The sequence below is a fragment of the Falco rusticolus genome, chromosome 4, assembly GCF_015220075.1.
Source record: "Falco rusticolus isolate bFalRus1 chromosome 4, bFalRus1.pri, whole genome shotgun sequence".
In the NCBI taxonomy this organism is placed as follows: domain Eukaryota; kingdom Metazoa; phylum Chordata; class Aves; order Falconiformes; family Falconidae; genus Falco; species Falco rusticolus.
The window spans coordinates 60,587,302-60,614,286 of NC_051190.1; the positions used below are offsets into that span (position 1 = coordinate 60,587,302).

The 26,985-nt window shown below is 43.9% G+C and overlaps 1 protein-coding gene across 1 annotated transcript in view; it reads right to left on the reverse strand.

The window, feature by feature from the left end:
• Positions 1 to 17,393: 17,393 nt before the first annotated feature.
• PTPRN2 (protein tyrosine phosphatase receptor type N2) overlaps positions 17,394 to 26,985 on the reverse strand; it is a 663,462-nt gene continuing 653,870 nt past the window's right edge. Inside the window, exon 23 of the mRNA XM_037386391.1 lies at positions 17,394 to 22,138. Coding sequence (XP_037242288.1) covers positions 22,067 to 22,138 — 72 coding nt within the window. The 3' untranslated portion in view covers positions 17,394 to 22,066. The remainder of the gene's footprint in view (positions 22,139 to 26,985) is intronic.

Here is a 26,985-nt window from a genome sequence, read left to right on the forward strand (position 1 = left end):
TGTACCTTAAAGGCTAGAAAATTGCAATATTCCTATAGGATAAGTATCAAGCACAAGGGAGAAACTGTGCTTGCTACAGCCTAGACTTTTATGGTAAATTGTACTCTGGTTGTTTCACACTCAAAGGGATCAAGCCAATGCCAATGTCCAAGGAAAGGTACCATCAGACTCCTTGTGTTCCATTGGATGGCCCATAAATGAAATTGCCTGATTAAGTTCTCTTTTCTGGGAGTGGTAAGCATCTAATGGAAATGGATTTTAGCACAGGGCAGCTACAAGGAATGAAGTAAGACTTTGGCCCTGAAACTGCAAGTTGCTGGTCAATGGCTATTTGTCTTCCCAGAGTCAGCACTACAACTCTCCCCCTGAGTAAATGCCCCAATATTCAGATTGTCTGAGAAGTGTGAGCATTTTTTTAGCCTTTTGTAGCAGACCTGTAGAGGAAAGTATCATAAAATAAATTGTAAGTGTAAAATTAAATGTGATTAGACATAGGCAGTAAGCCTCAATTCCTGCATATTCCCTGCAGGCTGGGAGAAGTCATTCTCCTCCCTTAAGCTATGCTGTTGACTGTGTCCAGCTGTGTGCCTCACTGACACATACTGTACAGCTACTCCCTGGAGGAGCTGAAGGACTTGCAGCTTGAGCTCACAAGTTTTGGCAGCTCAACATGTCTCCATGTGTCTGTCACGTTATAGTACCCTCCACATGACAACAAGGTAGTCAGTCGTTCCTCTGACGCAAAGTCAGATGGTTGCTATGACAAAGCGTGGTTTTTGTTTGAATGCTATTTTGAGGCTAATGTATACCCCTTGCACCAACATCTAAGGAAGTGTCAGTCAAGATTTGTTTTAGGCTCGCTATCTGAAAGGATGTTCCCTAACGGGTTGGCCATTCCATTGTATCTAATATTTCTATGGATCCTATCAGTACGGCATGTGAGTTAGCCCTCCTGAACTTATCCTACTCATTAGCAACATCAGGAATAGCCATGCATATAATCTTATATAATATAAGATTATAGGAACATCTTACTGAGTGATGTGGCCATTTTCTCTCACACATCTATCAGAGGCAAAGGAGCAAGCCCTATACAGATGAACAACTCGAGAGCTATTTAATTAATATAGACCATAACAACCACCTGCAAAGATGGTTGAAGCTCTTACCCCCAGTGGCCAGGTTTCCACTCCACCAAGGCAGGCAGAAGGTGGCCAGTCTCAGCTTTTTTTAGTCTGTAGAATTTTAAAGAAGTCATCAAATTATTGCAGGGATATATATTTCTTGCATGCTTTGAAACTGAAAAATATATACTTCATGGCAGAGAACTTTTTGAAAGGTAAGTACCTTATGATTCTCATTTGACTTTAATCAATTACAGTAAAAGTCAGGTAAGGCCAGTCTACCATGCCTGGTAAATTTTATCAACAAGTCTGAAAGACTGAATGTTTCTATTACTGTATTCAGATAATTACCACAGCCACTTACAATTGGATGGTCTGTAGTAGGAAAGATATTATTATTTTTGCAAATCCACCAAGTTATGCACTGAGGTGCCATTCAGGCTAGGACGGTTAGGAAGGCAATTGTCACAATCCTCCTGCAGCTCAAAGGGCTGAATAACAATTCTGGCCCAGGAGCAAGCCGTATACTGGGTTAAAACACCAGCAATTTTCACCTTGGGGTAAGGTTTAGTGGAACTCATTGTTTTTAATTTGCAGCTTTGAGAAGTGTAACCATCTATGTTTTATGGATTTTTCTTTTCCTATGAGGGAACTCATCAACTTTGATGTCTCTACCTATTGATTCTCTGTATTAAGGGATTGGTAAAACAGATTAACCACAATAGGATGTTAATTAAGACCATGTTTCAGCTTTCCAAAATTACTCTCTTTTTGCAGAAAGCTGATGAATTGACTGGCAGCAGAGACCATCCAAGCCAAGGAGTTAGAAGGTATAGATCGCAAGGGAAACGGTCCACATATCCAAGAGAAAGTCTGGAGACAATGCAATCCTGTTTTCACAACGTGCTGCGTGGGGCTGTTGCATCCGAGTGGTGCTAACAGTGTAAATAACACTTTTCAACAAAAAGGTAAATGCAAATGTCGTGTGTTGTGTTTTTCCACCCTGGTGCTCCCAGAACCCTGCTCTGGAGGAAGGAGCCTCTGCCCACCTTTTACTCTGGCTCTGCTCTGCCTTTCCCAAGCCTCATTTTTGACTGCACTCTCACTGAATGTTTTTATTCAGAGTCTGTAAACCTCAGTACCAGCTCGGCTCACATTAGTGTCAGAGAAGTATCTCTTGGCAGTTTACAAAAAAGAAAATAGGAAGTCAAGCATTATTTAATGTGAATGTGGTAGAGTGCCTATGCTGAGCTTCTCTTGGAGGTCTGAGGCTCCAGCTACCTGAAAAAGCTGATAAAAGCTGCTGTCATCCCGTGGTTCAGCTTCCCTCTCCCCCATGGCTCTGGCCCTGCTCTGCTGGGGTGACTCACAACACACGAGAAATCTGGGCTTTTTTTGCCTCAGTCTTCACTGGCAACGTTTCTTCCCACACCTCTCTAGTGGATGGACCACAAGGCAGGGACTGGGGGAACAAAGTCCCTCCCACTGCTGGAGAAGATCAGGCCTGTGACCACCTGATGAACCTGAATATACATGTCTGTGGGACCTGATGAGATGCATCCCCAGAGCCCTGAGTGACCTGGCTGATGCAGTTGCCAAGCCACAGTGATATCTGAAAAGTCATGGCAGTGAAGTGCCTGGTGACAGGAAAAAGGGAAACGTTGCACTCCTTTTTAATAAGGGTAGAAAGGAGGACACTGGGAACTACTGACCTGTCAGCTCATGCTGGTTTTGGCTGGGACAGAGTTAAATTTCTTCATGGTAGCTAGTATGGGGCTATGGTTTGGATTTGTGCTGAAAACAGTGTTGACAATACAGGGATGCTTTAGTTATTTCTGAGCAGTGCTTACACAGCGTCACGGCCTCCTCTGCCTCTCACCTGTCCGGGTTTCAGCTGGGAAAGAGTTAATTTTCTTCTTAGTAGCTGGTGCAGAGCTGTGTTTGGGATTTGGTGTGAGAACGATGTTGATAGCACACTGATGTTTTTGGTTGTTGCCCAGTAATGTTGCTGCTAAGTCAAGGACTTTCCAGTTTCTCAGGCCCTGCCAGCAAGAGGGCTGGAGGGGCACGGGAAACTGGGAGGGGACACAGCCAGGACAGGTGACCTGGACCAGCCAAAGGGATATTCCATACCATATGGTGTCATGCTGAGTATATAAGCTGAGGCAAGAAGAAGGAAAGGGGTGACATTCAGCATTATGGTGTTTGTCTTCCCGAGTAACCGTTACGCGTGATGGATCCCGGCTTTCCTGGAGATGGCCGGACACCTGCTGGCCCATGGGAAGCGGTGAATGAATTCCTTGCTTTGCTTGCATGCGTGGCTTTTGCTCTACCTATTAAACTGTGTTTATCTCAACCCATGAATTCTCTCACTTCTACCCTTCCAGTTTTCTCCCCCATCCCACTGGGGGGAGCAAGCAAGTGGCTCTGTGGGGTTTAGCTGCCGACAAGCACTAAACCATGACACAGCCTCACCTCTGTGCCTGGGAAGATCATGGAACAGATCCTCCTAGAAGCTATGCTAGGGCACATGGAGGACAGGGAGGTGATTCGACAGAGCCAGCATGGTTTCACCAAGAACAAATCCTGCCTGACCAACTTAGTGGACTTCTAAGGTGGAATGACTACATCAGTGGACAAGGGAAGAGCTATGGATGTCATCTATTTGGACTTCTGTAAAGACCTTTGACACGGTCTCCCTCAGCATCCTTCACTCTAAATTGAAGAGATGTGGGTTTGAGGGAAAGACTGTTTGGTGGATGAGGAATTGGTTGGATGGTCCCATCTAGAGGATAGTAGTCAACACCTCAATGTCGAGATGGATATCAGTGACAGTGCTGTCCCTCTGGGGTCCATGTTGACACTAGTACTGTTCAATATCTTCATCAGTGACATAGACAGTGGGATCAAGTGTACACTCAGCAAGCTTGCAAATGAAACCAAGCTGAGGGGTGCAGCTGGCAAGCCTGAGGGACAGGATGCCATCCAGAGGCACCTGGACAAGCTCGAGAAACGGGCCCATGGGAACCTCATGAGGTTCAACAAGGCCAAGCACAAGGTCCTGCAACTGGATCGGGGCATGCCCCCAATATCAATACAGGCTGGGAGGTGAAGAATTTGACAGCAGCCCTGACAAGAAGGACTTGAGGGTACTGGTAGATGAAAAGCTGGACATGAGCTGGCAATGTGCATTCACAGCCCAGAAGGCCAGATGTATCCTGGGCTGCATCAGAAGAAGTGTGGCCAGTAGGTCGAGGAAGGTGATTCTGCCCCTCTACTTGCTGTTCCAAGACCCCACCTGGAGTGCAGAGTTCAGCTCTGGAGCCCGCAGCAGAGGAAAGACAAGGACCTGTTGGAACCGGTCCAGAGGAGTGCCACAAAAATTATCAGAGGAGTGGAACGCCTCTCCTAAGAGACTGAGAAAGTTGGGGTTGTTCATCCTAGAGAAGAGAAGACTCCGGGGAGACTTGATCTCAGCCTTTCAGTACTCAAAGGGGGTCTTGTAAGAAAGATGAGGACAGACCTTTTAGTAGGACCTGTTGTGATAAGATAAGGGGTAACGGTTTTAAACTAAAAGAGGGTAGATTTAGACTAGATATAAGGAAGAAATATTTTACAGTGCAGGTGGAGAAACACTGAAACAGGTTTCCCAGAGAGGTGATAGATGCCTCATCCCCAGAAACATTCAAGGCCAGGCTGGACGAGTCTCTGAACAGCCTGACCTAGTTGAAGATGTCCCTGCTCATTGCAGGGGGGTTGGACTAGATGGCCTTTAAAAGTCCCTTCCAACCCAAACTATGCTACAATTCCGTGATTCTGATGCAGACTAGAAGTTAGTGGGGCTATTCACTCAAGTTTCACTTGCATTGAAGTGTTGGCTTTTCAACTGCCCAGTGCTCTTTTAAAGCTGTATTTAGTCAGGAAAATGAGGAGAGTTTGCTTTTTATGCAGTGATATGGATTGCTTTTTGGCTATTCCAGCTGTGAGTGACAATAAATTGGATTGATGCCCAAGGGACATCTCTGGGGCTTGGTCAGGCTGGTGTGGTACAGTTTCAGAAAGAGACAGTACCATGTGGGCTGAGTCACCAGAGGCAAAACCCCCATTACAAAGGGATCCAGCAGACTCTTGTGCCTCATAGCATCATGCAAGCTGGGGTCCATCTTGTAGTTGGGTTTCCAGAAAGAAATGTTGGCAGCACAGCTCTTCAGAGTCATGTACATGCTTATACCCAGTTAATTTCATTTTCTGTGTTGAAAAATTGAGGAGCATGAGCTGTACAGCTTCAGAATACTGTTTAAAAGTGCATCTTTTCTGGATAGGTGGAGTATGCAAAATGTGGATACCTTTTTGAAGAAGCATCACTTTGATTATTGATATGATTTCCTACTTTCAACATTTTCTGGAAGGAAGACGGATATTTGGTTCAGAGGCTATTTTAGCTGGTTCTATCCATTTTGCTGAACCAAGTTCCTCCCCCCTCCCCAAAAGGCTTTCTTTTTAATAACAGCTGTTATTTCTTTCCAGGTGCTGGGAAGAGAAGTCAAAGAAACCCCTCCTTGGGTTCCTTCCAGAAATAAAAAAAACCCAAAACATTTTGGCTGTCATTCAGGCCTGCCCTTTCATTAATTCTATTTCAATGTATTTTATATGACCATGCGTCTGTCTTTGCAACAGCAAGGAATCTCAGTGGGACAGAACAGCTTAATCGATCAGCAATCCTGGTCACCCAGAAAGAGTGTTAATTGGCCTTGGTACTTGAAGCATGTGACACCGCCTGACCTAATCATCAGAACTGGAGAAGTCAATAAATTAGAGGAGAAATGCAGATGGATAAAATAAGGACCCAATTCCGTACAACATGCTGTGAACATCATTCCTGAAACCAGTAGCAGTATATGGAAAAGCCAAGTCAAGCATTCACTGGAGAAGGCCCAGGGGAGCTAAAAGCAAGAATAATTTTATGTTTTCAGAGTTTCACCTTTTAGTCTTCCATCATGTACATTTGATATGTCTTAGCAATTTGTCTGAAAGCTCCTAACCGAATCTGTGGAAATTATTCATTCTCCCACTCACCTTGCCCCTGCACTCCCCAGGGAGGGACTGAGGCCAGCGAAGCCAACGTGACCTGGTCAGGGGACTGGCAGGGACATGCCAAGGCTCACCTCTCTCTAAGAGAGGGGCAGCATTCACACAAAATTTGGTGTCTCTGTTAAATGCTGCAGGTGAAATCTCAGCTCCTGCTGCAGCAACAGGAGCAGGTTTGCTTAGCCCCCGGCTCCCGCATTTACCTCCAGCCACTGATGCGCTAATAACTCCAAGCTGCTAATTCAGGCCTGTAATTTAGACACATGAAGAAGCCAGTGCAAACACCTCCCATGGCACCTGCAGCATTAGCCTGGTGAGGGCTGAAGGAGAGTGGATCACCTTCAGAGGCAGGGCGATGTCCTTTCAGCCTTAATAAAAATGCTCCCATCCCTGTGCTGCAGATGAAGAACTTCAGTCCCTGGAGCTGGCAGGGGCAACTTTCCAAGTGTTGACTGCAAGGCATTAGCATGTGCAAGCACACGCTGCCCACGAGCACGGGGAAGGATGACCCTACATACACAGCCAGGTTCGAGCATGTGGGCTTTGGGCAGGCAGCCAGGGCAGGCAAAGGCTGGCAAGGGAAAAAGAGTCCAATATCCCAAATCTGCATGGGGGCAGAGGCCAGCCCTCTTGTACTGTGTGGCTGTATGAGTAGAACACTTAACGCCCCTCCCGTGGGGCTAGGTGGTGTCAGGACTGGGTCTGGAGTAAAGCAGCTCTTCGTCCTGCCTGCTCCAGAGGCAGCACGTACTGCAGTGAATCCTAACCTTCTATTAAACATTCAGAAAAAAAGAGGGAAATAATCAGTAGACATGTCTCACAGGCAATCTGGTAAAAGGAAGATGGCATAGAGAGTACCCCTCCCCCCTCCCTCTTGCATTCATGGTGAAGCCACAGCACTGGGGGGCACGAGCCCCTTCAGGGACAACCACCCTGGGACCCTCCTGCGGCAGATGCTATGAGAAAAACTAATTCACACCCTGCCTGGGGTATGGTCCTCCCGACAGCCAGCTGTGGATGCGAGCAGATCTCTGGTGTGCTTAATGCCCACTGCTGTCCTGTCAGGACATGGCAGGTGGCACAAGATCCTCAGATGTGGGACAGGGAACCCAGGGAATACGTCAGCCCCCAGGCATGGAACCATTGGGACTGAAGTCCCAAGGATATGGATAATTAAAATGATGCCTATCACAACCTTTTGAACACCCATTTGGATTCTGAATTACCTTCTGGTTTTTGTCTTTAAGGGTAATAGTAGGCAAAGTATTTGTGACTGTCCCTGCAGCCATGAAGCTCCTCAAAAGCTGAGGTGATTTTATGATTAAATGTTTCTGGACATAGTAGATGGAAATTTTTTTCCCTCAGAACCCAGCAGGTGGGAAATGCACAGAATCCAGCCTGAATTTTTTATGCAGTGAAAACTGAAAATGAAAATGAAGAGTTTCCTATTCAAGCCAGAAGCTGCAGGGACTGGGCTAAAGTCTCGGTCTGGGGTAACAAAGTCTCAGAAAAGGGTCCTTTGAAGTAGAGGGTCATGAAGAGCAAATTTTCAGTGAAATTTTTTCCATCTTTTTTTCCACCAAATATTGTTTTTTTTTTCCAGTAGAAATCTGTCAGTTTTGCTGCTGACTCTCAAGCTAGTTTGAAGGTGGACATCTTCAGGTTTTTTTTCAAAAAATCCAATTTCAAATTTTCCAATTACACCTTAAATTAACTCTGGGCATCCTTACAGCAACTCGGGTACCTCTACTTCGTATTTTGCACCCTGAGCCACTCTGTAGAGCCACACAAGGGATGGAGAAGCATCAACTGCAGACTGCCATTATCTACATGCACATTCCCATACTCAATGAAAATGAACATCACCATCCCTATTTTATAGGTGGCATAATGAAAGTATTTATCCTTGGTGTTCCATTAGGAACCCAAATCTGACTGTCTCCTTAGAAATTTGTCCCTAAACACCTCCCTTTTATTAAACACATCAAAAATCACAGCTACAACGAAAGAAAGCTTACTGGAAGGCTATCAGGTTTGCAGTTTCCAACCAGTTAGAACCACCTTGTGTTGGTGCAGTCAGTGGAGGGAACTGCTGGGAGAAGCACTGCTGCCAACCAAGTGCAGGGACACCAGTATCAGCAAAATGACTCCCAGCTCCTAGCAGAGCCAAGATGGTAGCGAAGGGGTGGACATCTCCTACACCGAAAGCTATAGATGCCCACCCATGAGCAAGCGAACATGTGCCTGGTAGGAGTCCTGTGACACTATTTTATCCAGTACAAATGTCTGGAGGTACACTTATCCATCTGTTGGCTGTCCACATAGCTGTGCTCTTATTCCCTGCCCCGTCGTTATTTATGTATATATAGATATATAGAGCTGTGATATATCTCACAGCTCCAGAGACAGTTGCACAGATAAACATCTGTAGGCAAGGTATGGTCCACAGTGGGAAGACTCACTGTGTTAGCAGAGAAGTTAACATAAATTTGCAGTCAAAAGTCACAGATTCAGTCCTATTACTTGCAACGCTCCAGCAAAATGCCTTTTAAAAAAATAAGCAAAGCTTAAAAAAAAAAGATATCAGGAAGAAAGTTAACAAGGCACTAAAAACTCATTTTGTTGCCCTTCAAGTGCCAGAAGGTGTTCAGAGACAGCAGAGCTATTGATGTTAACTCAGATACGGGAGGAAAGGAGACCAGATTACAGTAGCCTGGCAGACAGGAAGGAGAAAAGACATAAGGAATAGGAGCAATAAGGATCAGGAGCAATAAAGTCTCCAGACCAGCCAGGTGAAAAGTGCAAACCTGTTTTGTCCCCTCCTTTCCATAGCTCACTTTTTCCTATAGCCAACAGAAGTGATCTGTACCACATCCTTTATCTGCTGGCCTTTCGCTGGAGAAGACAGGGTTTTTAAATAACAATAATAAAACTTTCCATTTGTATTTTAATAAGGAAACATTTCTTTTTATCAGATTACCAGGCCTGCCATGATTCACCTCCAAGCCCTTCATTTGGCTAATGAATTTATGCCCCTCTCTCTAGAGGGAGAAAATCTTGTCATTCACAAAATGATGCCATTATCAGCATATCTCATGCCGAGGAGAGGCAGGGAAAGAAATCCCTGCTCGGCTTCATTGGTGCTGGTCTCTCCTTCCTCCTGTGCTTGGCGCTATAAGCGGGAAGGTCATCACTTAGCTTGGACACTGCTCTGCTTGAGGGCTGCTGCCCTGTCTCAGAGCCTTTAAGGTCAGGAGGGACCACAGTGTGCTATGACACCCCCCACCCCCACCCCCCCATTTGTCCTCTCTCAGATCAAGAGCTGTTACTTCATTACAGTGCAAAAAGCTCCGCAAACCAAGTGGGATGGCCTCCCCAGTCCTTCAACTAAAGGTCAAACAAAGGTGAAATTCTGGCCAGAACATGGTCAAAAGAAGGCTGGACTTCGGTTGCTGTTGGGCCAGGATGTGATTCTGCATCTCTGGTGTGGACAGGGAGCTAATCCACCTGGCCACAACATCAGTCAGGTGGCTTTGAACTTTGTTAGACAGGCTGCCTTCCATCCCCACCGTTCTCTGAGCCATTTCACACCATGCCAGGGCAGCTTCACAGATCTGGCTCAGGACCCTGGGCATCCAGCTCACCACCTGCACTCCCATCATGAGTATCTGGCAAACATAAGTTTGAATACAGCAGAGAAGTAAACCTGTGCCCCAGCACGTGGGACAGCTCTAAGAGCTGGAATACAGTCTGGTATTGTTTTTATAGTCTCTGGCTAAAAAAACCCCACAAAAGTATTTTTTTTTTTCCTATGCAACTTCAGAATGTCTGTTCTTCATAATCCTCACACAAACTTAGCCTAGGCATGGGCAATCCTTGCTCTCAGCTGTGTGTTGCAGCCCTCCTGGTGCATCACAGAGGGTCTGTGGGAGCTGGGTCTAGCAGTTGTCTGTCAGTAGCCCAGCACTCCCATGAGGGATGCAGTTTCCCTGACCAGTGCCCCAGGCACGCTGGGGAATGGCAACTTTCAGGGGAGACCCAAAGCCCACAGCCAGGTGGGAGTCCTTCCAAATCTTGTGATGCTTCCCTTTCTGCAAGAGATGCTATTTCAGTAATGTCCTGCCTACCTAACACCCAGCCTGTATTTTCCACTGGAAACAGTATTTTTCCACTTTCAGCCCCAAACAATTCTGGGCTAAATACTGTACCACTGCTTCTCTCTGCTGACCTGGGAGGAAGCTGAAAGGATTAGCTGGGACTTCCACTTAATTTTTAGCTGGTTGGATTAGGGAAAGCAAATCCCACCCTCTATGCCTACATTAGAGACTGAGCAGTTGGGAGCAGATGGGACCAGGAGAGGAAAGTGTGTGTAGAAGTGAATACTTAGAGGGTTTATCAAAATATGTTAGTGGTACACTGCCACACTGTTATCTGCTCTCTCCTGGGAGGTCTAACCCGCACTGAGGCATCAGGCATTCCCTGGTCCTGGGTACGGGCAGGAGAAGCATATCAAGATCGTGGTGCTTCCTTTCCCTCTTGCCTAACCCTTCATATCTCACTGTATATTAAAGGGTAACTCAGACAACTAATTAAATTACTTTCCCCTGACTTAAACTTCATAATATTAAATAAGTTTTCACAGATGCCAAAAGTAAAAGCTGTAATGGCATTTTCAGCCAGCACTAAATTGATAATTCATTGACATACATTAGAAGTAGTGTAACAAATGCAGCATCAGCCAGCCATTCAGAACAAACCTTTAAAATTGTCTCAGTGACACATACGGGTCAGACCCAGCTAGACTTGTATATATAGGTGCAGGAGTCTGCTTTAGGATGGGGCGGGGGGAAGCATTGGTTATGCATGGCAGGGCTGTTTGTGCCTGCCATTTACATAAGTCCTGCTTTTGCAGGGCTGGAATTCACCAAGGAAAATTGCAAAAGCTTTTACAAGCCAGCATGCTGCTAAAAAGAAGCCTTGTGAACATTTATGTGGTTTTGTGCACATCAGGTGTTGTGTTGGCTACTTTCAGAAAAGCAAGTTTGGGTGGATGCAGAAAAGGCAATGCTGGGAAGGTCTCCCAGGGTAAATACCCACAACACCGACAAAAATTACGGGATTTTTTTTTCCCTCACTGAGAAGAACAAGATTATTAGAGACTGGAACATGTCCAAGCAGTGAGATGACAATACTGGCAGATCACTACAAAGGTGTCCATCCATCCCGTTCCTTGGTGAATGTGACAATACAGGGCTACTGCTGTAACCACTCTGCTCTAGAGCAAGGACCCACACCTTTCCTGCAGAGAGCGTGTTAACAGCAGGCTTATCTTCAAGATTTCTATTCTTATGCCATATACACTCATGTCAGAGGAGCACCAGCCTACAAACCATGTCCGTCTCTATTTGGCATCTCGGCCATGGGGGATAAGGGAGGTGGAAGTCAATCAGGGAAGGAATTTGGCACAACTGAGATTCCAGGCAAGACATGGGATGGAGTCTGTTTCAGCAAGCACAGCTGTAACAAATCTTTCAGAACAAAATACTTGAAAGTGTATGAACCAGCAGTGCATCAAAAATATTTTCTTTCCCAAGTCATCTCATTATCTCATCATGTTGTTATAGTGTCTTTACTCCCTCAGCTGCATGAAAAATAGAAAGAAGGTGATTTAACATAACAGACATAACCTAAGGGTTTCTCCAAAGGGCTCAGCATTCAGTGCTACAGCTGTACAGAATGCCAGATCCTATCTAACTGCTTAGGAGCACAACTTGGTCTGGTTGCCTGTTTTGTGGGTCCTTACAATGGAAGTGCATGCAATGGGCAGAACTGCAATTCATTTCAGACTAATCTTAATAGATCCCAACTTGTTACTTCACCTTCTATAATACCTTATTTTTTTAAAATAATAAAAATGCAGGCTCTCAGAATGAGCAGTAGAACAGATAAAAAAAAAATCAATGCTAAAGACCTTCTGTTCTATAAGGAACATCTCCGAGTCAGGTCACTTACCCAGCTCCTTCAACCATGCATGGCTAAACACACCAGATGTTAAATTAACCTCCCTTTTCAAAAAGACATGTGTATTCCTGTTCATGGAAACAAATCTATAAATAATCAAAAGGTAATTCTGGAAAAAGTGGTGGTTTGTTTTTCCCCTTCAGCCACTTACAAGAGCTTCTTTTCAGCCTCGTCAATGCTTTTATCAGGATTGCAAAGCTGTGGGTCCACTTTGGCTTCTGCCCAACAGATTAGGTGTAGCATCAGTAACACCGCAAGAACTGGTCTTGCTCATTCTCACTCTATCGTAATATCCGTGCGCAGGAACAAACATTTCTGACTTGGACAACACAAATGAAATCTGCTGGAAAATGGAGCAGATTTCCTGCGTGAAGGAAATGGATGCCACATTTAGAAACAAGTGCTACTAGAACACTGCTGTTCACTAGGTTTTTTTTTTACATGAACTCAAAAGTCTAAATACCATGTTTTTGGCCACTTTTCCCTTTTTTCCCCTCTTGTGCTGGAAGGCAACAGTGCCTATTCTCCCACACAATAGTGTCACTGGCTGCGAGGCACACAAAACCACTAAGCACTACCCAGCACCAAGGCTACTCTCCAGTTATGCCCTGCTGTGGTCACCGCAGCACCTCCTGCCCAGGCTTGGCATATGCTCAAGCAATGCTATCTGCTGCTGAAGTTATAGCCCTACCTGGAATCCAGTACCGATAGATGTTCAGACTGGCATAATGAGGGGTTTCAAACGGTGCTGCCCGTTTGGGAGTGGCGGGTTACACCTGGGACACTACTGCCCTGTGAAATTCCCTCCCATACCTTGAATTTTGGTAGAAGCTATAGAATCCAACTAGTAGGCACACGATGTGGGAGTCAGTTCCCTGAATATAGGTATCCAAAGTCATGTGAGGCACCTCAGGAGATTTAAGCCACCAGCACAGGGTTGGCAAAGAAAACACAAGACTGGTCCCAGCCATGTGGCATGAGTGCCAGAGGCTAGGCAGGATACTCACAGCCTCTGCAGTGACAAGCACTGAATCCTGCCCAGAGGATAGGATTCAGCTCATGGATTAAGACACTTAAATATAAATGCTTCCATGTGCGCTACATGGCCAAGTGTCCACTACAGCAAATTACAACCTTGTTGGTGCAGCCTAGAGAGGGATTTATCTGTCCAATTGTAGGTGCGTCCTTTTGGGAAGCTGATTAGTAATCAGTCTGCATCAAGGGAAACTTCAGTTAGGTCTTGAAAAGATACTTTCAACAGAGAGGATGCAGAGGAATCTGCATCTCTGGAGACACTTGAAACTCGTCTGGAGATGACCCTGAGCTGTGTGCTGTATTGGGGGGGGTGTGTTTGCACTATCTGAGCTGCAGAGCTCCACTTTAAAGACCATTCAGTAGCTCTCCACTGACTTTGAAAGGATACCAAAGCTATTTTAGTAAGTATCTTACTCTGTAAGCTGCATCCACCCCTTCTTGTCTAGATCCTACATAACTGATGGCATAAAGCAGAGGGATGAGCAACATGGCCATGGCTTTTGCAGGGGGAGGTCATGTCTGAAAAGCCTACTAAGAGGCTTTGAAGGAATCAGTGATCACGTTGATGTGGGTGATTTACTTGATATTTTGTACTTGGCTTCCTTTAAAAGCTTTTGGCAAAGGCTGTTCCATGAAAGATTCTTACAGAAACTGAGCTGCCATTGGATTAGGGGGAAGTTTTTTGAAGCTTAATGAGTGATTAAGAGATAAGAAACGGGTTGTGAGGGAAGAGACAGTTTTTGCAGTGGTAGTGGTTCCCCAACAAGGAGGAGGTGATAGCAAGGCAGCAGAGTGTGAATAACACGTTATGTAGGGTCATAAAAACAAGCGTAATTTAACCATGAAGTGTCATGGAGAAACCTTGCGATAATGCAGAACTGTGAAGATGGCAGATGGAATCACTGATGACACACAAAGTAATGCACATCATGAAATACACATCCCTAACAATAAAGACAGAAAGATGACCTCCAGGCAAGCTATTGCCCTGAAGAAAAGGATTTGGTATTGCTGTGGATGAAGGTGGTTTGAGCGCCAGCTCTGTGCTCAGCAGTGGAGAAGGGCACTGGAGTGTTAGAAATTCCAAAGAAAAGGAAAAAATATAGAACTACACTACTTGACAGTAGGCTGCAGCCTGGCCCCTGTGCACCTCAGGGCACACACAGTAGAAACAGAAGTGGACAAGATAAGATGAGAGGTAGCAAACGTGACCAAAGGCAGGGGACAACTTCTGTGAGGAGAAACAGGTCTTCAGTGCGGAACAGGAAGAACTGAGGAGGAATAGGATAAGTACATCCATAAAATCAGAAATTACTTCCCTGTTGCAGCACTATCAAAACTAGCTGGCTGCAACAAGGCTTTCACCATCCCATACCAGGTTAACTTCAAAAAGTGGTTCCCCCACCTTGCCCCAGCACAGCCACCAATGCCCCACAAGGCCCAGCACAGCCACCAATGCCCCACAAGGTTCAAAAGTTCACCTACCATCTGCACAGTTTCTCCATCCTCTTCAGGCCAGTCCACCCTGCTCCTCCTGGGGCCTCTTCTTGTCTCTCCTCCCTCTCCTTCTTTCAGGTCTCTCTTCCTCCAGGGCTCCTCTTCCACCCCCCTTAGAGCTATTTAACTACTCAGCAGGAACCGGCCACAGCTGCACATTGTCCACGTCAGCCAACCCACCGCCCCTGAAGCCAGCCCCCAGCTGTACATTATCAATGTTAATTAACCTGCCTTCATTCCTCTACACTTCCCCTACACTTCCCTTTTTCTCACAAGTGATCCAACCCAGTTATGAGGGAATGGGTTTACAATATCAAAAGGAAATGCTTTTCTACGTAACAGTTAAATTTTGAAACTCCCCGTTTCAAGGTATGGGGTGAATAGGATGAATCACCTTATAGTAAAGCAGACATCTAAACTAGATCAGATAAATCGCAGCCTAAAAATGCTCGTTTTCCTTCACTGACTACCAAGGAACCTTATGATGAGTTGCTAGTCTGCAGAAGTCCATGCAAAAGCTACTCAGAGGTTGGTCAAGATGAATCCCACCTCGAACATCTGCTGGAAATAACAGACTAACACATTCCTGTATCTTTGAGAACTGTGACCAAAGCTCCTGCAGGGAAAAATCTGGTGCAGGGCAATATATGAGCCATATAGCCCAAAACTTAGCTTAAGTCTGTGTCTCCCAGGATGGACGTCCATGTAGACCCTTTTTTCGGTGTTGCTGATTTACTTCTGTGTGTGGGATAACTGGTGCATTCTCAAGGGAGGAAATTAATTTTTGGCTTAACTCCACTGCAGTAAGAATTTCCCCAAGGATTTGGTTGTTTCAAGCACACGGTGTGCTGGTCCTGTCACTAAACCAAGAATAAACACAGCATACCAGTTACCCCTCCCGCTGGGTGCGCGGTTCTTTGTATTTGTCCACCATGCAAAACAGAAGCACCAATCTCATCCACACTGAACTTTACAACAAGTTTTAAAAATGAAACCCCGAGGAACTTTGGGCAACTTGAACTGGGTTTTACACCGTGTGAGGGGCTGCAGTGGTTCAGTTAGGAGCTGCAGAAACGAGTCTCTCCCTTTCGCGCTGGCACCAAGCAGAGCAGCAGATGGGCAGCTCTTTCCTCCTCACCCCCTTTGCTGGGTTCTGTCTCCCTGCTCACGCTCAGCTCATGCTCAGAGGAAGTGTGTTACCACAGCACGGGCTGTGTAACAGGAATGTTCGGGTGTGCCAGGCATGCTCCAGGCTCATACACCCAGCTCCTTCCCAAGCCCTACCAGAAGCCAGTACCCAGATAATGAGCTAGAGCCAAAAATACAAACCAAGAACACTGCCACCAAAGTAATGCCCCTAGCAGCAGCTGAGACGCTGTCATGCAGTCGGAGCACTGGAGAGCTGCGTGTATCTGTGTAGCATGAAGCAAAGCAAGTGCTGGCTGCATGAATCGACGTATGAGCAGCTGATGGCTTTCGTGTTTGGCCTAGAAGATACATAATGCTCCAATAGTTACATAGTTAAATACATTTCTCTTTTTGTCCTCCATCTGATGTTACCAGAGGCTTCAGAAAGCTATCTTGGAGATGAAAGACCTCCTAAATTACACCACTAGGAAAATAGTGGTAATGGTGTATATATGCCACTTCCAAGATGAAAGTCACCTTCTTACACTGAGCAAGGCATAGATATTAAAATGCACAACTACTTAAACAAGGTTAAAGAATGTAAAATGTGATTCTTCTGATGGGAAGGGAGTGAGCTGGACCAGGACGTTTTCTACCTCTCTATTCACATTTTTCTAGTGATTTCCAGGTAAGCAGCAAACTATTTTAAGTCTTCTTCAAAACACAAATGAAATTTTAACACACAATATAGGACCATGAAAATTGCCGTACCAGGGCTGTCTAATCCCAAAGACTGCCTCTGATAACAGCTAACAATAGATATTTCATGGAAAAATATAAACCTTCACGTAACGGGCAGTGCTTAAGGGAAAATTACTTCCTATCCTCCAGGGAAAAGAATGTTTATTTTATGCTGTGCTTTTGTAGGAACCTTAGACTTTATTCCTCTTAATATAACAGTGAGTATTTTCCATCACCCGTTCAAATCCTTCTGTGAATACAGCTACTATTTTAAAACTATACATTCTTGGGCAGTCTGTACCACCCATTATGTGATGCTGAACCACCAGCCTTCCCTCCCCGAAACCATTTTCCTGCCTTTATTTTTCCTGAAAGAGGGCATCACTTACTCCGTTTATTAACTGGTACACTCTGTGACACACAGTACAGGCCAATTTTTTTCACTTCCCGGTTATACAAGGAGGGTCACTGTAATTTAGTCATTTTTTTGCCTGCTTCACATTCTGGTCTGAACCCAAGAGTCTGCCTTGATCAGAATCCTGGAAGCTGCACCACCGCAGCCACACAGCCCAGCCAGGGGCGGCTGCAATGACTTCTGCTCTGAGCAGATTAAACGTGCACCTCTAAGCTGTCAGCAGGTGTCTGTGCCCTCTCCGTCAGCCCCCTGAGCCCACCTCGGGTAGTCACAATCCAGCTCTCCAGCAACAGACGGAGGTACCACTCCCACCCCCCAAATAAAAGCAAAGCACCAGCTGTTAATGCTGTATTCACAATACCGTACTCCACAGACAACGTGACTTTATTCACAAATATGATTTTTACAGAGGTAGAACAAAATACTTTGTATAATCTTTTTTTTTTTTTTAAACTATATACATATAAAGAATATAATAGAATGACAAGAAAGAAAAGGTTGTAAACAAAACAATATTATGCCATCAAATACAGTACAAACAGCATGCAAGAACAGCTTCAAATGAAATCTTGCTGGTGTAACTTCATTTTATTTCTAATGTGGTAAATGAAGAGTAGTAAAGAGTCATGCTCTAATTGGATTGAGTATGCCACAGCTCTGCAATTTTGTTTTAGTTTTTTTTTCTTTTCTATTACAATAAACCAACAGGATAGCTTTCTTTTCACTGTGGTGGGAAATGCTTTTGTAATGCCCAATGTAATCTCAACAGAAAAATATAATAATCAAATCTACAAAGTGTACTCTCATTTAAAAAGCAAAACCATAGAAACTGTACAGTTTTAAAAAGCGAATTATCTCAACTGCTTCTTAAGAGAATTTTCTAAAGAAAGAATAAAATATGCAGAATAAAAATTAGGAGAGCTATTGTTCTGTAACAAAGCTAATCAAATACTTGTTTTCTATTCCAATAAACAGTTTTTTTAATTAATTACTATTCTGGAAATTATGAAGTGGGCTGGGTTTTATTAATGTTCCACTTGAATAATAAAGCATGAACTCCTTCCAGGTACTATAGCTGTCATTCCCCTGGGGATGGATGGAGATTGGTTCTGCATGCACGCTAGAGACAGGAACAAGGTTTAGTCATTGGCATAGATTTTAAAAATATTTTAAAATACTTCAGATTTTAGTAGCATCTATAAAAATAATCTTGCTTGTTTTGCTACTGGATTGAGATCTGGATATGGGATTTTCTGCTGAAATTCATTCTTGGCCTTTGCACTTGCCAAGGACTTCCACTGGATGTTCCCTGGGCTGCACCAGGTCCCCCAGATGGTGGTCAACAGCAATGGTTGGAGCTCACACCTGAAACACGTGAAGCCAACAGCAAATCCCACGCTGTCTTCACTGTGTCTAGGGCTGAACCTCAAGGACCTGGGGTTTGGGGAATGGTGCTGTCCTGCCCCTCCACCCCCCTAAATTCCAGCCCACGGCATGGGAGGGGCAAAGGCTGGAGAGAGTCCCATGAGCTATATCAGTGCTGCTGACAGCCACCTCCCCGTCCCTCACATCTGCACTGTGACTATGTCAGCGCGGGGTCTGGCCAGCTCACTGCCCTGCTCGTGGCCAGCAGCTGTGCACACTGCCGTGCCTGTGGAAAAAGAGAGTTTTCTCCTCTGCCGCAGGCTTTGACCAGCAAGGAAGGAAACTGTGAGCACTGGAGTTAAATCACCCTCCCGCAGCTCCCCCCTTTAAATGACATTTAAAGATTCAACCACACAAGCACTTGTAGATTCAATTTGTCTTCATCAAGAACATGAGGATGGTCAATTTTAAACACATGCTGTTTATGGCTATGGATCAGGCACCGTCCCAAGCTTCAATCGCAATGAGTTTACTAAAGATCAAGCAGAATATTGGACAGGGAAAGACAGTAGGTCTCATTTGACTCTGGGCTCTCAGGTGATCCTGGCTTCCAGGAAGAAGCTCAACTCCACCTGTCAGTGAACATGGAGCAGGACCCACGTCTAGTGCAAGTGGCCGTGGCTGGCCTGAACAACGTCCTTCATGAAATCACCAGGATTAAGTTAACTGCAGTGAAAAGGGTAAAGAAATACCTGCCCTGCATGAGAAATCCATCTCTGTGGCTTCATCCATGGCTTTGGCATCTTCCCAGGAAACGGCCTGTCAAACCCCTCCGGATTGCCCTGGTGCAACTGAAACCTGCATTTCCCTATTAGGCCCTGCAGAAGATTATCACCCCCAGAAGCAGGGCGTTTATTGAGAGGTGTGAACAGTATACCACCTGCACAGACGAAATACTCTGTGTGATAGTTTACAGTCAACAGAACAAGCCTGGCACCTCTTTGTGGAAGAACTGTACAAAAAATGGCTGAAATAACAGGATTGTCAATGACATTCAGTGGGAGATACTCTAACCCTCTGAGTAAGACTGCATCTTTCTGTTGTGTAAACTGGTCTACAAGTATGAATAAAACAATACATCCCTGCCCCATTAGCCTTGGGGAAGATTAATGCCCTCTAATCTACGCTAAATAAACTCCGAAGCATGAAGAGCAATATTTAAGTCGTACACTCAGCTGCTTGTGAATTAATAGGGATTACCCTGAAATTGCTATTATGAAATGCAAATATTTGCAAAAGAACAATTAAAAAATATTCCTGAAGTGCGAACGAGAGGCTCGTCAGCCCTGTTTGTGGTATGCACAGGGACAGTCACAAGGCGAACGCTAATGAATCCCAGGGCAGAAATCTGTGCTAAAAACCCATCAGCCGTTTGGCAGCAGGTAATGGCACAGCGTCTTGCACAGGGAAATAATTCTACCTGGTAATCAGAGGGCTTGGCTTAGGATGCCCTAATTTTTGATTCTTTGGACAGTTTGTTGGATATAACTACCTGTATTTTCAGAAAACTGCAGTACATGGCTCACAGTAAATCTACTTCAAACACTTGCTGATACTGCTCAACTGATCTCATCTGCCCGGATCTGCAATTTTGTGTTAGCTAAAGTAATAAAAGAATCCTGCTAAACCTAAATTATCAAATGAAAAAGGCAATTTTCTCATTTATACTCCATTAGTTTTTTAGTTATTGCTAGGAAAGCTCTAAAATGCTTAGGCCATAAAATAAACATGTGGCTTAATGTACAGTATGTGTACTTAAGAGGATGATGGCATCTGTAGTAACTGCTCTGTACTGCTATAGTAACGGAATGCATGAATTAAGCAACAGCACATACCAAGTAAAGCATACAAAAACGTATGGCAAAAAGTAACAGGAGTTCTGCTTTTTTTTTTTTTTTTTTTTTAAATAACTCTTTAATTGCTAAAAAGAAGAAATCACCAATATCCACACCTACAACACAAAATTGCAACATGGTTGATTTCGATAGATGCCTGTTACCTCTGTGTCAGCAAAAATCTGTGATACTGTTCTAACATTTCACTGATTAGAAGTTTATAAAAGCTTCCCCTTCCCAAATTAAATTAAACTACATACTTCCCAGTGCTGAATTCAAATGATTAACCTAATATGGTTTCAAGCCCACAACACTGTTAAGATTTTTGGAAAAAAAGCACCCCACATTCTTACATCATGGAGATGTAGGATAGCATAAAAAAGCGTCCACATATTCAGTTTTGAAAATGAAATTAAAAGCCTAGATCACTTAGGTAACTTGTAGAATTTTACTCCCAGACCCTTCATTCAAACGTATCAGTGTACTTTTTATCAATAATGGAAATTCCTTCACAAGAGTACCACAACTAAACCTGTGAATTCACATAAGCAAGACTGCAAAACCAAACTGTTTATGGACATATTTTAGCATTACTTTGCAACAGTGGGCATTAGGATTTTGTGAACACAAGAATCTCTGAAATTCAACCTGTGTGCTTCTTTATCCCTTAATGGTTAATTAAAATAGGTATCATTCAGAACAAGCAGGGAGCAGAGCCTCTGCAGAAAGGTGCAACGAACGTCTGGATCAGACAAACTCGATGAGGATCATAAAACGCAGATTGGAGATTTCTCCTTCAGCCAGGCTTTTACAGAAATATATTTTCCCGGCTACAAAGGATGGCACAGCACAGTTTTACAGAGGGAAATGCAAAAATATAAAGAGGAAAGTCTCATTTTCTTCCTCAGTAATCCCGTAACATCAACAATCTGTTTCCGTAACAGCTCTGGACATTTACCTGACTGCTGCCAGGGCCTTTCCCCATCACCCGAGGTGAGTCTATGCTCTCCTTTCCACTGTCAGTGGTAGGTACACGGTCAGAGTTGTGCTCCTTATCCCCTGGCTTCCCATTAATGTGACCAACTTGTTATCCCCAGTTGCAACAACTGTGCAGGCCTATTTACCTATAGTTCAGATTTTCTTCCATTCACGGCACAAAGCTGAAAAGTAAACAACAGTTAAGAAAACATTTGCTTGCCGAAGCCCAGCATGAGGAGGTGCAAGCTCTCTTTGCCTGAGCCTGGACCTGTGTTTACTCACACCCTCAGCACTGTTTCATGCTCTAGCTTGGCATTGTATAGGAACAATCACCATACTCTTCAGCTCCCCCCGCCTCATTCAGCCTTTGAGAAGTTACGAAATATAACAGAACACTGTTTTCTGAGACTATATTGACTGCACTAATTACCCACAATACTGTATATTTGCTATTAAGAACATGAATGTGTGCTTTCAAAGTGTGACTGACATTCAGGGCTTTGAGGATGTGAAAGGCATTTGATGGATTGTTCTGTCACTTAATCCGAGGCTTCGATGTACTTTTAAAAATTTGTTTAAAACCCCAAAAAACAGAATACACATTTTTAACTGTTGAACTTTTACCAGCTAAAGGAGTTTTTAAGGACCCTATCACTATGTGGTTACAACAGAAGATACACAGTTAAGGTCAGGTCACGGTTTCCAAGAACATTCACAGGGACTGAGGATGAGGAAAATGAGGGACGGATCCTGCGGGAACCTTCGGGAGACTGAGCTGCTCACTGGGGAAGTGCCTTGAGTATTGCATTCACTTCCTCTGCAACCGCTGTCAAAGCAAACTCAAACTGCTCCTGCGGAAAGAACAAACACATACTCTGAATAATAAAACAAAACACTTTCCAAAGCGCACTATTCTGCAGCCGAGAATCCTCAAGACATTGTTAAAAATATGAATATGCAGGATGAACTGTAGACTGCAACGGAAAGGAACAAAATGTTCTGGGATTATTGATGCCATATAACATGTTTGACAGCATCTTGAAGCCGGAGTCATTTTAATGGAGAAAAATGTTGGTAGCAGAAACTAAGCTATTGGGACACAATGATGTATTGCAATTGCGTGGTCAGAAGGGTTTGGGAGTAGTTGATCGCCAGCCACTTCCTTCTGACACAGAGATGGAAAGTCGTTAACATAATTGAGATATGAAATAGGTGAGATGCTGCAAAGCAGAGCCTTTGGCTTTTCTCAGGACTGTTTCTAGGTGAAATCAGTTAGAATAAATACCTCCTCACCTTATATCTATTATATAGAACAGTATCTGCTTTTTGGTTTGCCTGTTATTGCTCTTGCTCAGTCTCCCTTTTTAACAGCCTTTCTGTACCTACAAATTGCCTAATGATTTTTAGCCCACTCCTATTTAAGAAATACCTGGGATAGCTTCTCCCTGCTATTAATTTACTGTAAGCATAAAACCAAAATTACTGACAGGCTTCTGTGCTGGGTTGGCAGAAATGGGAAGGACATAGCCATGTATGGCCACCTCTTCTAAGTGCAACCCTAACATGCTCCTGAACAGTATAGTCCTATGGAAGGATGACAAGTTTTACTTCCTCAAGGTTAACAGGTGTTGTATTTTCTAGGCAAGTAATTTTTCCCAGAAATTTAGCTTACTGAAATATCTGACAGGATGATTTGGCATTTATGACTTTTCAGATGAAAAAAGATATGTGGACAGTTTACTCAGAATAGCGGCAGATCAAGGATACCAGACAAGGACTGTGAAGATGTTTCTGGACTTTCTGTAAGTACTCCAGTGGGTTAAGCCAGCTGGGCTCAAGAGCTGCTGAAGAATTGACTTTGAGAATGAAGGTCAGAGACACACCCTGCAAAGCATCCTGAGATCACTGCTGGGATACTGTCTGTGTTTCCAGTTAGAAAACTGGTGGTCTGGTAGGTACCTGAAGCCCCTCAGTTTGCACTGCCAGAGGCTGCGTGGGACGGCTGCAGGCATGTAAGCAGCAGCGGTGGATGGCTGCCGAACACAGCCAGCCCCCAAAGGTGGTTACTGGACTAAACAGCATTTGTTTTCCAAGTGTCTCACCTTCCTGCAGAAATCTACAGGAAGGATGAAAGAACAAACTACAAATGTGCAACTCAGAGTTCAGAAAGGCAGCTGACTTCTAATTCCTGCAATTCAGTGCCAGTCTCCTCTGCCTTCTCTTACCCCACTGCAGTCACCTCTCATGTGGAGATGCCTCAGAAAGAAGCAACGAAGGGCACAGTTCCTGAGCAGAAAAGAAGAACAAAGCTCAGAATAATTTCTCAGAGACACTGACATTCAAGAATTTTGCTGTCTGCTTGGTGCTGTCAAAGTAGCATCCTTGTACATTTCCTGGACTGCAGCCAATAGCTTTTAATCAGACATCAATTCACCCTAAAGAGTAGGACTCATCCTCATTAGGCACAGAAAATGGTGTCTATGCCTGCCTATGCCTCCCTACACTCCACAAGGTCTCTGCAATTAAAGAAAAGACTGGAAATGCTGGTGGCCACCCGGGACCATCGGTTGTACTTTAACTGGAGTACACTGAATGTGTGAGAGGAGCTGGAGGGCAGGGGAGGCAGAGAGGGCATTCATCTGGACATGCTGTGCCAGAACCAAACCAGGTGCTTGTACTAGCTCAAAAAACTTGGAAATTTGGAAGGAAATTTGGAAATTTGGAATTTAGAAGGAAAAAGGAAATTCGGGCTTACGCATGAGAAGTGCTTGCCTCCAGGAAAAAGAACCTTGGCTTCTTTGGAAGGTTGGAGACCCTTGTGCTGGGGCTGGTAGCAGCAGGGTGAAGCAGATGCTCCCGGGACGCTGGTGTTCAGATATGAGTGGGAGAGTTGGTCCCCACTGCTGCCAGTCCTTGGAGCATGGGGAGCACAACAGCAGAAGAGGCTGATCTGAGCACTATGGGGTTGACATGGTGATGCAGCCAAGTTTCAGAGATGTGCAGACGCCTCTTCCAAGATGTGGGCGTCAGTTCGGAAGAAACTGGTGCTGCCCATGGTAAAGAGGCTACCTAATGTGCTCTTCATCTGATTTTTTCATAGTCAGGAAAAGTTTGTAAGATCAGGGACTACAATACATTGATATTAGTCCCATTGGCGAAAACAACTCCTATTACTCTGAAGTTATTCATTGAGCAAATCTGCCCTTTGACCTTGTTGTTCCGAGATGTGTTCACCTTATTGTGAAGATCTGTCAGCCCTCTGACCTGCGAGTGCTTTTGCCCCTCACGGTGGGGTACCCCTCCTGTGAGCACAGGGTATCACTGCATTGCCTGAGAAAAAGTCTGTCTCCCCTGGAAGACTGAAAGACTGATCAAGATGAATTCCAAAGTTCAGTATGGATTTTGAGGCAAGTTTGGTGGATCCCACCAGCGAAAGTTAGGTGTGATCTTAAATTACTGAGGCAAAACAACTTACAAAGCATAATCTTTACAGCCAAAGCTCAACACTGACTGCCAAACACTGCAGTAAAGGGGACAGCAGAGCAGACACATGAGATACGTGAGGACATGGTCCTTCTGCGATGGTGCAGCTCTTCCCTTTCCTTCCTTCTGCATAATATGCACAGGTGAAACACAGATAGTGCAGCTTCCACCGATGTGTATCACCACCCTCCAAAGAAAAGCCTTGACACACCTTCTGCACTCTTCCATGAGAACAACCACAGTTAAAGCAAATTAATTTCAGATATTTTTCAAGGAGCTCAGTTTGTTGTTTTGTACAGCCACGCTGTCATTCACATATGATATTTGCCTATACAAGACTGACTGGAGATGAATTTTAACGTCTAGCTTTGCCTAGAAAACAGAGCCGGACAGGCATTTTGTGGACTCAGTCCATATATAACACAGAGGTGACAAGAATATATTTAATAAAAAATAATAAGCTATGTTTCATTAAGTTTACAAATAAAAATTCCTAAGAAAACAAACAGAGTACACGTAGCATACATGAAAGAACCTTAGCTAATTATTACAGATTACAAGAGGAAAGATAAAGGAGAAGAGAGAAAAAAAGGAAATATATATTCCTCCCATCACACAGAATGCACTTCTGCCTTCATTACTTTTTCCTCTCACATGTGGCATATCAATTCTATTTTATGATTCCCCTGCAAAAAAACCCCACAAAACCACAAGCCCTCTTATTATGCTTCTCAGAAATGTAGAATGTCGTTATGATAATTTCATTACCATTTATTATATACAGTGCCTTTGAATTAAAGATCCCTTCCAGAAGACAAAATGTTGCAAACAAATCTTTCACATGCCTATTGAAAATGTGGAGCGCTGCCTGCTGGAAACACAATAACATTGCTGAAGTAAGTTGGTGTTTATTTTGCCTAGGGATATTCTGTAATTGGCATTTCTAACCTGACTTTTAATCCATCGTTTTAAATTACTCCAAGAGTCTAATATTCCTCATTTGTATTCAGTTGGGAGAGCACAGGGGTTTGTTTAAATCCATCAGAAAAATTCTCTGGGGATTCTGCATTGCTAGCATGTAACCAGATATTTATAATTTGCAACACATTAGCTTGAATAAGTGATTTGGGTGGTTTTGAGAAAATGACAATGATGGAAGAAGGAGCAAGAGGAGAGATAAGCAATATCCTGAGAAAATTTTTCATCCTGGATGAAAACACAGGATACATTTCTTTTCTGGAGCTCTTCCAGATAAATGGCCGAAGGGGAAAAACACATCTTGAGTGAGATTTTCATGGGACTTAAGTAACTATTTCTGAGTTAAGTAAGAAAAGTTGTTCACATAAACTCATTCTTTGGTTCTGGAGCTATGTTTTTTCCTTTGTTGAAGGCAACAAGCTGTAATTTCTCTGCCCTTAGAGGGAAACTGGAATCTGAGCTCTATATTTTTGCAGAGCTGCCACGTATTTTGTATGCATTTACAGGACTTGCATGTTCCCTCAGAGTAAATATATGTGACATTGGGTACTGTGTGCTATATGCATTTTTCTTCCAGTCTGAATAATCAAAGCAGAAGAAAGATTTGTGCAGTGCTATGTCCTGCATAGAGATAAAGATTAGTTAGCTTTGACTGGCTCATCTTTATTTTTCATGCACTTAGTCTATTTGAAATAATAACTAAATGTCCTCCCAACTGTTCTCCAGCACCACTTCTCCTAGTATTAGTGGAAAGATAAAATGATTATGAAGACATTCAAGAAAAGTTATGAACCAATGATTCCTGCAACACACATTTATTTCACCTTCGTCCCTCAGCAATTTCAACTCCATAAACGCTGCAGACTCTCCTATCAGTTTCAGCCTGGCCAAGACAGAGTGCTGCCACATTGCCCTTGCGACTCAGTTTGGGGCTGTAACTCTCATTCGATACTTACATCGTCATATACAGATTTATTTGGTCTCCATGCCATGAACGATTTTCTCTATTGTCATGCTTGCAGCTCTTAACTTGCAGCAAATAGCCCCAAATATAATTCCATACATCACTGAAATTGTTAATAATAGAAAGTTTCATTTCTAATTTAAGGGACTACAATCACACCATCAGCTATCTTTAAAAGTTTTACATCGTGTCAAAACTATTACAACTGTCCGGAAATATAGAGCAAGATAATCACCTTACCAAAGGGTACAAGTATAATTACCATGCTACACC